General features: G+C 59.2%; 1 protein-coding gene across 1 annotated transcript; it reads right to left on the bottom strand.

Moving 5' to 3' along the window:
• Positions 1-300: 300 nt before the first annotated feature.
• LOC103582480 (sodium-dependent neutral amino acid transporter B(0)AT1-like) lies at positions 301-10,941 on the bottom strand (the record flags this gene model as incomplete). The annotated part of the gene is made up of 11 exons (XM_008564065.1): positions 301-525; positions 719-881; positions 3,321-3,480; positions 3,597-3,801; positions 3,975-4,131; positions 4,210-4,338; positions 6,208-6,320; positions 6,635-6,745; positions 7,170-7,351; positions 9,490-9,627; positions 10,801-10,941. Coding segments are annotated over 11 exons (1,724 nt in total), but the record flags the coding sequence as incomplete, so codon positions are not given.
• Between the last annotated feature and the right edge of the window lie 369 nt (positions 10,942-11,310).

Below are 11,310 nucleotides of genomic sequence, written 5' to 3'. Positions count from 1 at the left end.
TGCGTGCCTATATATGTGTATGCACGTGTGCATGTGTAATGCATACACACATGTATACACACTCATCCACACGCAAGCAGGCATACACATATGCACACATACACACAGGTATGCACACAGAGAAACACAAGTAGGTACATGTATGCACACACATACACATATATGCACAGCATGAATACACACCCACATGCATGTACATACACATACAGCACACGGAATCACATACATGAATGTACACTCACACACACATGTGCAGCCGGCCACCACTCAAGGGTGCTGCCAGTTCCTCTTCCCCCCAACTCAGTCCACTGCCCTCTTGGGCCAGCCATTCAGGTCCCCATTCACAGAGGTCGTGGACGGCACGCTGACCAGCCCCTGCTGGTCCCCTGGCCTCTGCCAGCGGTTCCTGATGAGTTTGTAGATGGCAAAGCCAGGGATGGAGAGGGAGGGCACCCCGGCCACGATGACCACCACCGCGTACACCCAATTCGGATACTTGACCTTCTGGGATTTGGGAAATTCCTCCTGCGGAGAGGAGAGGCACAGGGATGAGGAGACACATCAGGAGCCCAGGACTCACCTCCTGGTCCTGTGGGACTGGGGGGAGATGCAGGGCTCCCCTCGACGGCAACGTGCACCCCTCGCCCCACCCCCACGCCTTTCCACAGGGAGCCTGACAGGCTGCTCTTCCAGCCCAGCCCGGCGTCTCTGCACTCACGTAGCTGGGGTCCCAGACGCTGTATATCAGATCTTCGTTGACCTCGACCACGAGGAAGAAGAGGACGATGACCAGCATGATCAGGGGGCTGACCACCCTCCACGTGACTTGCCAGAAGATGTTGGGCTTGTGGCCAATCATGAACTCGATGTCCCTGTTGAACCTGGAAGCAGAAGCCCAGAGAGAGTGTCACCAGTGACCCCGCCAGGACTCTAACCTCACTGAGACAAAGGATGGCCCAGTCTTCTTACAGCCTGGACCAATGGTGTCGTCCTGGGACGCCGCACGCAGCCTTGCTCAGCGGAGTTCTGTCCAGCCTTCCAGGCAAAGGGCTGACGCCTCCAGGAAGACCTCCTCTGTCTGCCTCACAATGCCACCACCCCAGCCTCTGACCTCAGAGGGGCCCTTGTCCTCACCACGTCCTGGGCACTCACTGATGTAGAATGAGGGGTCAGTACTTCTGGGGGAGCAGGGGGGAGAGAAGTCCGCCCAGAACCCTCCCAGCCATTGTGCCCTCAAGCAGATGTCCCCAGCACTCCTGTGGCTTGTGCCCACTGTGCGGACATCTCTCCTGCACAAGTAAGATATTGTCTGTGGACATCAGAGCAGAACAGGTGGCACGTGAACGTGAGCTGCGCCAGGGCCTCCAGCACCCGCGCCTCACCCTGTCCGTGGGCAGCGGGTGTCTGACAGCGGGCCGGCCCTGGGCCATCCCCAGGCCCCTGTGCTGCATTGAGACTGCGGCGCACAGCCCTGCAGCACAGCCCTGCAGCACAGCCCACGTGCCTCGGTCCAAACGTTCGTCGTGCTGTTCTCTGGCCGCCCCGCAGCTGCCCCCCGGGCAGGTTCAAGCTCCGTCCCCCTCACCTCTAGCTGAAGTGCGTCCCACCCAAGGACCCTGCAAACTCGTGCCCTTACTGACTCAGAGCAGGCTTCCTGAAGTAGGAGCCCCTGACACAGGGCTTGTGCACGCTTAAATAGACCCCGTCAGATTATTTCTGAAAGTCACTGTGAATCTGTCTCCCACCAGGGGTGCCCACTACCAGATCCCCGCCAAGCAAAGCCAGGTGAGAACGTCCTGACATGTTAGCTGAGAGGACGGGGACGGCTGACAGGGACACGGGTTCTAAACGTGCCCACTCCCCCGCCTTTCTTTGTCTGGGTTTCTGTCTGGCTACCGGAGCGTCCACACACACACCACACCACACACACACACCACACATACCACACACACACACCACAAACACACACACACTCTCTCTCACACACACACAGACACACACACAAACACACCACACACACCACACACACACACACATACACACACCACACACACACACCACACACACACCACACATACCACACATGCCACACACACACACCACAAACACACACACACTCTCTCTCACACACACACACACACACACACCACATGCCACACACACACACCACACATACCACACACACACACCACACATACCACACACACACACCACAAACACACACACACACACACACACACACACACAAACACACCACATGCACACACACCACACATACCACACACACAGACACACACACACACACAAACACACCACACGCACACACCACACACACCACACATACCACACACACACACACCACACACACACACAGACACACACACACACACACCACACACACACACACCACACGCACACACACCACACACACACAGACACACACACACACACACCACACACACCACACACACACTCTCTCACACACACTCACACACACACCACACACACACACACCACACACACACTCTCTCACACACACTCACACACACACCACACACACACACCACACACACACCCACCCACACACACACACCACGCACACCACCCACACACACACCACACATACCACCCACACACACACACACACACACACATGGCACATCCCTGGCTGAGGACCCTGGAGTGGGTGTGAAACACTCAGCTCCCTCCTGGGGCAGGAGGCCACTAAGGCCCAGGTCCCACGGGGCACCCGCCTGCTGGCAGCAGGAAGTTCATGTCACCCACGGACGATGCCCATTCCCATCTCACTCCCCCTGTCCTCAGCCCTCGATCCTCCTGCTCGCATCCAAGCCCACAGAGGCTGCTTCTGGGAGACCCAGACAGAGACACTGAGCCCCCTCGACACTCGCGCTGCCGTGTCTCCTGGCCATGAGCCGTGACCCGCCTGCACAGCCACTCCCGCCTCAGCCCTGCTCGGGGCTCCCCCGCTGACAAGGTGTAGTAGCCTCGTCTTCTGTCTACGTGGGTTCACACTGGTTTTCTAGCACGTTGTTTGCCTTTTGATAGCTCATGGTGCGTTGTCTATAAATTTTTCTTTTGTGGCAGTGGTATCTTCTCCCTCCTGCACCCCAAGTTACTATACAGCCCCGGGCTGTGAACACTTGTCCAGAGCATCTGGAAGCTGGGCGTGCAGTCTGGGTGTCCTCTGCACAGGCCCCGTGTCCGTCTCCCTGTGTGCCCTGAATGCTCAGCCCTCGGCAGGAGCTCTCCCGTGACTTGGCTTCTCCACATCAGAAACAGCCACTGCCGCCCTCCCCTACCTGTCAACGCCGTACACGTAGACCACGGCCACCATCTCGCAGAAGGCAATGACGAGCAGGGGAATGGAGCCAGCGTAGCTGTCCATCAGGGAGAGCCAGTACTGCCCAGAGTTCAGCGTGAAGACCAGGCCCAGGAGGAACATGCCCAGGCAGATGAGGCCTGCGGGCCGGGTGGAGAGCACAGTGCGGTCCAGAGCCCCCAGGGCTGCACTGCAGCCGGGAGGACAAGCACGCCAGAGCCTCCCCTGGGTGCCCAAGCCCGCCCCATGCACGCACCTGTGCACAGCTCCTTGGGCCACTTGGCAGGCATGGCCTTGAGGTCCTGCAGGGGCACAGCCACGCCCTCCATGTTCCCGAACATGGATGACAGGCCCAGGCAGAAGATCATGACGAAGAAGAGCACGGCCCACAGCGGGGCCACCGGCATCTTGGTGATGGCCTCGGTGAAGACGATGAAGGCCAGGCCTGTGCCCTCCACACCCTGCATGGTGCATGGTGGCGGCACAGTCACTGGGCTGCCTGCCTGGCCCCACCGTGCTGCTCTCCTGACCCCTAAGCCCACAGCAAGCCAGGACCAGGCGGGTCCGAGACCCTTCATGAAATGACTAGACCTCATCTCTAGGCCCAGCAGCGCTGGAGACCATGGGGACTTACCTCGGAGAGGAAGGTGTTGAGGTCGCAGGTCTGGAACTCCAGCTGTTTATAGGTGGCGGGGTCGGTGGCATTGCACCAACGCTGCATCTCCTCAAAGTTCTCCTGGGTCACGTTGCCCTCGGGCAGGTCGAAGCCATTGATGAGCGTCAGGATGTTCCTGCAAAGGACGGCAAGACTGACGCCGGCACTGGCGGGGACCTGGCCACAACCTGAGGGACCAGGATGGGCCACTCACGTGCTGAAGCAGTCATCGTAGCGCTGGGTGGCACGGAAGCCGATGACGGAGTAGACCACCGTGGCTGCGTACACGGACGTGAAGCCGTTGACCACGGACACGATCAGCGAGTCCATCTCACAGTTGTTGCTGTGGACAACAGTGGCGTCACGTGGTGGGTCCAGGTCCAGAGCACAGTCCCAGCCGTGACAGGCTGAGGACACAAAGGTGACCAGAAGGCCACATCCTGGGCTCCAGAGCCCACAGCAGTGACTCCTCACTGCCCCCCTTCTCACCACTTTACACCCCACCCCCCATCGTCGAAAAGCCCCAGGGACCCTAGAGCAGCTCTTGCCCCTGGCTCCAGAGCCAGAGACCCTGGGCTCAAATCCCAGCTGAGCCACATCTGCCTCGGGCTTCAGCCAAGTGAACAGTCAGCCCACAAGGTCAGGACTGTGCCTGGCCTCACACCCAGCTGCAGAGCCACCAGGGGCCGTGAGGAGGAGGCCTTGCCAGGGCCCCTCACCCTGCCTGGCCTCTAGTGCAGCCACCCCAGGCCCCTTGGCTCCAGCCCCCATGAACCTGAGGCCTCCTCAGCACCTGGCCTCGAGGGCACTGCCCAACAGTCTATTCCGAGGGGAAAGTTCTAGAAGTTGAAGAGCATTGCCCATAGGACTCCCAGCCATCCACAGCACAGGAGGGTGTTCTCCAGACCCTGAGCTCTCTGGGTGAATCCCTGGTTGGCCTGGGGAGGCGCAGGGTCTGTGCTGCTTCGGGTAGGAGTTTTGGCACAGCCGAAGGCCTGCACACAGAGCTGCCTGCTCACGACCACGAGGAGGCAAGAGGGTGTGGGCACCAAGGGGTTTGGGCCTCTGCCTTGGCTTAGGGGCTCCCCAAAGGCCGGGCCCTGGCTGCCCCTGCCTCCCCCAGACCTCTTGGCTGCAGCCCAGGACTCCCGTCCCTTCTCCATCCTTGTGCTTGCGGAGGCCACATTCAGCCTCGGGCTACCAGGACCGTCTCCGGGCCGGACACCCTATGATGACTCTTCCCAGTCCCTGGAGTCCTGTCTGCCCGCAGGCTGAGGACTCCCCATCTCCTAAAGGCATCCCCCACTCAGCACGGCCTGAGCTTAGTCCCCAAACCCCCGACCCAACCCCGGCAGCTCCCCCACCCTTCCCATCCAGCTGAGGCTAACGCCATCCTCCAGACGCTTCCATCAGAAGCCGGAGTGTCAGCCATCGGGGAAACGCAAACCAAACCACGGTGACACCACACCGCGCCTGCTAGAATGGCTAGACTAAAAAAGTCCGTGACAAGTGTTGGAGTGTGGGGCAGTTGGGGCTGTTCTACCACGCTGGTGGCAACGTCAGTGACGCGGCACCTCAGAAGACCGTCCTGCAGCTCCTTACACAGCTGAGTGTCCAGCTGCCCTACGGCCCAGCAGCTCCACTCCCAGCCGTGCCCCCGGGAGAAATGAAACTGACGTCCACCCAAACCTGCCCCTGCACGAGCGCTCACAGCAGCATAATCCACAACAGCCCGTGGAGACAACCTGCACGTCTGTCGATAGATGAGTGGGTAAGGGGACACAGGCTGCCTGTGCCGCAGAGTGTGACCTTGAGACCACTGCTTGGCCAGACACAAACGACCACGTGCCTACGACACAGCCACAGAGACAGAAGGCAGATCAGCGGCTGCCGGGGCCCAGGGTCAGGGCATTTGAAAGTGACCGTTCATGGGCATGAGGTTTCTGGTGTGATGAGAATGTTCTGGAACTAGGTAGAGGTGGTGGTTGCACAACTCTGTAAATGTACTAAAACCACTAAATTGTACACCTCAGATGGGTGAATTGTGTAGTTTGTAAATTATCTGAATAAAACTGTTATAAAAATAACTCACCCTCAGCTCCATCTTGTCCAGGCCACGAGAAAGTCAGAGGCCCCAGCCCCACCACGTCCTGCGCTGGCCCCACCGAGAGCCCCCTGCACCTGGTGCGACCCTCCCCGCCCCCACACTCACTGCACAGAGTTGTAGCTGGAGAAGGAGATGAGGCCCCCGAAGGCCAGGGAGAACGAGTAGAAGACCTGTGCACCCGCATCCAGCCAGGTGACCGGGTTGGCCAGCTCCGTGACCTGCAGCAGACCCTCAGTTGTGCACCGTGTGGCCCGGGGTCCGTGGGAAGGCAAGGAGGGAGGTGCATGGAGGAGACGCGAGCCTCCATGCGCAGGCAGGGGAGGGCGATGTGCCCTGGCCTGTCGTTCCGCACAGAGGGGCAAAGTCGGGGGGACACGCAGCCCCCCATCGCAGCCCTGGTGTGCATGTGTCGGGGCCCACAGACAGGCTGCCCCCTCTCCCGGCCCCAGTCAGCCTTTTCAGCCACAGGACAGGCCTGGCACAGGCCAGCTGCTCCCTGAGGATGGGAGCCAGTGCAACCATGGGGACTCACGTTGGGTGTGAAGAGGAAGATGATGCCGCTGGTGGAGCCCTTCAGCGTCAGGCCTCGGATGAGGAAGATGGTCAGCACCACGTAGGGCAGCGTGGATGTGATGTACACAGCCTGCGGGCACAGCACCGAGACGGGCGGGCTCAGCGGCGGCGGGGAGAAGCCCGGACCACACGGGACACCCCACCCTCCTCTCTGCCACGGGCGCCACGCTCCTCAAGTGGGGAAGATTGAGCCTCCCTCTCTTGTCTTCCAATCAGATGGATACTTTGTATTACTCTGGCACAAAGTTTTTAAGTTATGTTCGAAGCCATCTTGGCTAACACCCAGTTCCGGGGCCCCTGCTCTGAGTGATTCAGCAAACCCAGGAGGGCAACAGAGGGCCCCTCCCAGACAGATGGGTGCCAGCCTGAGGGCAGAGGCGGCCGCTCAGGGAGAGCCCCGGGACTCTCAGAGCTGAGTTAAGTGGTTCAGTGACTCAGGTATGGGCCCCCCACCCTCTCGAGCACAGTGGCCAGGCTCGGGCCCCACCCAGTACCTTCCCAGTGGTCTCAATGCCACGGATGGTGCACACGTAGAGGATGCTCCATGCACAGATCAGGCACAGCAGCATCCACCACTGGATGGAGCCTGAGTCGCTGATGGACCTGGAGATGTTAAGGGTCTCGCGGTACCAGAAGTAGTCCACAGAGGAGCTCCTGGCGCACTCGTCCACGTAGCCTGGGGGAGGCAGCCATATGCACACTTCAGAGCATGGGTCACCAAGAGGATGAGCCAGCGAGAGGAGGAAGGCAGGCACCATGGGGTCTTGAGCTGGAGGAAACGCCAGCCAGGGGCATGCACAGGCGTGCACATGCACAAACACACATGCAAACACACACAGTGTGCACGTGCACATGTACTTACCTGCATACATGCATGCCTGCATACATGCACACCACATATGCACACACACGTTGGGGAGCACACACACAGGCATGCATGCAGACATACAGAGTGTGCAGTGCACATACACAGGAGCTCACCTGCATGCCTGCACACTGACATGCACACCACACATGCACACACACATTGGTGAACACACACACAGGCAAACACACACAGTGTGCACACAAACATGCACACCACACATGCACACATGCATGGGTGAGCACATGCACAGGCATGCATGCAAACATACATATAGTGTGCACATGCATATGCACTCACCTGCATGCCTACACGCTCACATGCACACCACACATGCTCACACACATTGGTGAGCACATGCACGGGCACACATGCAACATGCACAGTGTGCACATGCACATGCACGTGTGCTTTCCTGCATGCCTGCATGCTCACATGCACACCACACATGCACACACACATTGGTGAGCACACACAGAGGCAAGCATGCAACCATACACAGTGTGCACGTGCACATGCACCTGCTTTCATGCCTGCATGCTCACATGCACACATGCACATGTGAGCACACACACGCGCGAACTGGTGAGCACATGCACAGGCATGCATGCACACTGTGCATGCGTACATGCACATGTGCTTGCCTGCATGTTCACATGCACACCTACACACACACATTGGTGAGCATATGCACACACACACCCATGTGCACATGCCCACACATGTGCAGCTTGCTAAAAGACACCAGCCCCAGTTGTCCTTTGTACCCCAGGCCTCCACTCGCCCCTGGACCCTCTGGGAAGCAGTGTCCCTAGGCAAGGTGCCCAGTGACTGAGGAAGTTGCGGAGTCTTTGGGGCTCCCTGGCTGGGGTCCCTGCCCATGACTGTCCAGCTTCACAGGTTCTTACCCCATGGGTTTCTCCAGGCTCATGGACCACACTGGGACCCTTACAAGGGAGAAGAGGTCTAATCCTAGAGGATCCCCCAACACAGAAGTGGGAAAAGCCCTAAGTGTGTGCACTGCCATGAGGGATGCTGGGGGATGGGTACTGTCCTTTTCTGATCCCGAGGGGCCCATACTGATAGGCTGACCCCAGAGCACTTGGAGGGGTCATGCAGTGAAACCACGTTGGTCACTCTTTGTTGGCTGGATCAGAGGTCACGGAATAGGCCATCCACATCCCAGCTGCTGTGAGCTGAGCATGCGTCTCCACAGGCCATGGCAGGGGTGCCCACTCACCCTCCATGAGTGAGGGAGTCCTCACAGGTCAGCAGGAAGCTCCATCTGTGCAGATAGAGGCTCAGGGAATGCGGGGGATGGAAGGTGGTCAGTCCCAACGTTATTTCTGTTACAGGTGTCAAGGGGCAGCATTCCCCAGAAAGTCCCACAAGCCCCAGCTGGTGACCTGAAGCCTTCACGGTAGCACGAGCCCACCCCAGCTCCCCGAGTTCCTGCCCTAACAACCTCACCAGCACCATGCCACCTGACCTAGGAGCTACCCTTTCAAGGGCTTTTTCCTGCACTATGATTTTGGGGGGCTTTTGTTTTATTTTTTTTTAATTATTTTTAAATTTTTATTTATTAATATATATATTTTGCATTCTAGGATGCTGTTATGGAGCTGTTGGGAGGGAGGGGTGGAGGGGAAGGGGAAGGAAATGGAATGGAAGACGGAGGAAGTAGGAGGGGTGGGGTGGAGGCCTGTGGCACCCCTCCATTCCCGCAGGGGAGACCAGGGGGCTTGCAGAGGTGGCTCGGTCATTGCTGGGCTGGGTGCCCTGTTGCTTTAAAGGTGCTCTGGCTTCTGCCGAACTTGACCGAGAAACACTTTAGGAAATTAGAGTGTGAGTGCTCCCAAAGCGTGTCCATCTGCCTGTTAAGAAGGTGCCGGGAGAGGAGGGTTGGGGGACTGTCCGGGCTCCGAGACCCTGGACGGCTGGGGGCTCACCTGTGTGGTTCTCGTTGAGCGGGCACTGGCTCCACGGCAGAGGGTCCTGGAAGGAGTTGAAGAAGTACCACAGGACCCAGGCGATGATGGTGTTGTAGTACAGACCCACCATGAAGGACACGAACATGGAAGCGAGGCCTGGGGGGGCGAGGGCTGGCCTGACACCTGTGCGGGGGCTGCCCCGATGGAAGCCACTCCCGAACCTGAGGGGGCTGAGTTCTTGCAGGTAGAGCCACCCACTTGACTAACCCAGAGCGTGGGGTCTCGTCACCCCATCCCCACCCCCACCTGTGCTGCTCGCAGGTGAGTCCAGGCAGGCGGCCACAGGGCCTTTGCACAGAGCTTTGGAGGTGCTCAGTGGGCGAGACTCTGCCTATGGGCGGGGGGCTGCCCACCGGGCCCAGCCCCAAACCAGGGAGCCCCAGTGGCCAGGGACAGGTGCGTGAGCTTCAGGAAAGCCTCTCTATTGAGAACTAATGGGGGGGACGGGGAGATAGGAAGAAGAAATCACCATGGGAAAGGTTCTCACTTATTTGGGGACAACTCAGCAGGATTAGAAAGGTGTTTCGTGGACATACTTTTCTGAAACTTAAAACTGAAAACCAGCTGTGTGTGTGTGAACTTCTGAGTGTGCATGGGGGTGCAGAAAAGAGGGCGATGGGAAGAGGGGACGGGGAGAGGGGACCGGGAGAGGTGTCTGCAGCTGCGGGAGAGCCGGGAGCGCGGGTGAGGACGGCCTCGGCTTCCGAGGGGAAGGCGCCTCGTGGACTCACGGTCCTTTTCTGTGAGCGGACCCTGCCTTTTCTCTTTCTGCTCAAGACCTTTCACCACTACCCGTATTCTGAGGTCTAAATGAGCCATGTCCCTTTGGTGAGGCTGTATTGGGGTGATCCCCGGGTTACAGAGCTTATAAATGAGTGACCACAGCTGGACCCGGGTGCAGTGCGGGGCCCTCCTCCCGAGTGTGGGTGCATGGACAGCGGAGTCTGGGAGAGCGTGTGGCCGGCGTCACCTCCAGCCTCTGGCCCTTGCAAAGCCCGACCCGGGTGAGCAGCTGGGCACCCGCCCTCTTCAGTGTCTAGCCCCTCCCGTGTCCTGGGCTGCGGGGACTCGGGCAGCCTCTGCTCGCCCAGGTGGCTCCTGGGGTCCAGGTGTGGCCAGCCTGGGCACTGCAACGTCCACTCCCATAGATCCAATGAAGAGTTTCCAGAGGCCTCAGGGACGGACGAACCTGAGATCTTCCCCTCCCCAGAAAGGGACAGAGAAGGCACAGAAGGAGGGCCCCAGGCAGGGGCTGCACTGGACACACACCTATGCCCTTGAGGGCAGGGTGGATGGAGGACCACACGGCCATGGTGCCCTTCCGCAGCCGCTGCCCAATGGCGAACTCCAGGTACAGCAAGGGTATGCCCTCCAGGACCAGCAGGATGAGGAACGGGATCATGAAGGCCCCTGCAACAGAGCAGACAGCGGAGCCCTCAGGGTGGCCACAGCAGAGCCCAAAGGCCACCCTTGGGGCAGGTGCATTTGTAGGAAGGGCCTGCAGAACTCTGTCACGACCATGGAACACCGCTGGACATGATCGGGGCTGAGGTGCCCAGCAAGTCTTCTGGTTTGGGGTCAGAGCCAACTCCATGTTCCAGAAGGACCTGTTCGTGGCTGGACACCCCCAACTGCCAAATGGGCTGCTATCCCCTGCCTGGCCTTGGGGAGCTGTGGTCATAAGTGATGAGAGCCAATGCCGCTGCATCATGACCCACACCAGGCAAGTGCAGTGGTGCCCACAGAGCCTGTGCCTATCAGCCGGGCGCTCCCACCGCC

Source organism: Galeopterus variegatus, unplaced genomic scaffold, assembly GCF_000696425.1.
Source record: "Galeopterus variegatus unplaced genomic scaffold, G_variegatus-3.0.2 Scaffold16418, whole genome shotgun sequence".
NCBI lineage: Eukaryota > Metazoa > Chordata > Mammalia > Dermoptera > Cynocephalidae > Galeopterus > Galeopterus variegatus.
The sequence above is the reverse complement of the archived record's forward strand: the minus strand, read 5'-3'. Positions and strand labels throughout refer to the sequence as shown.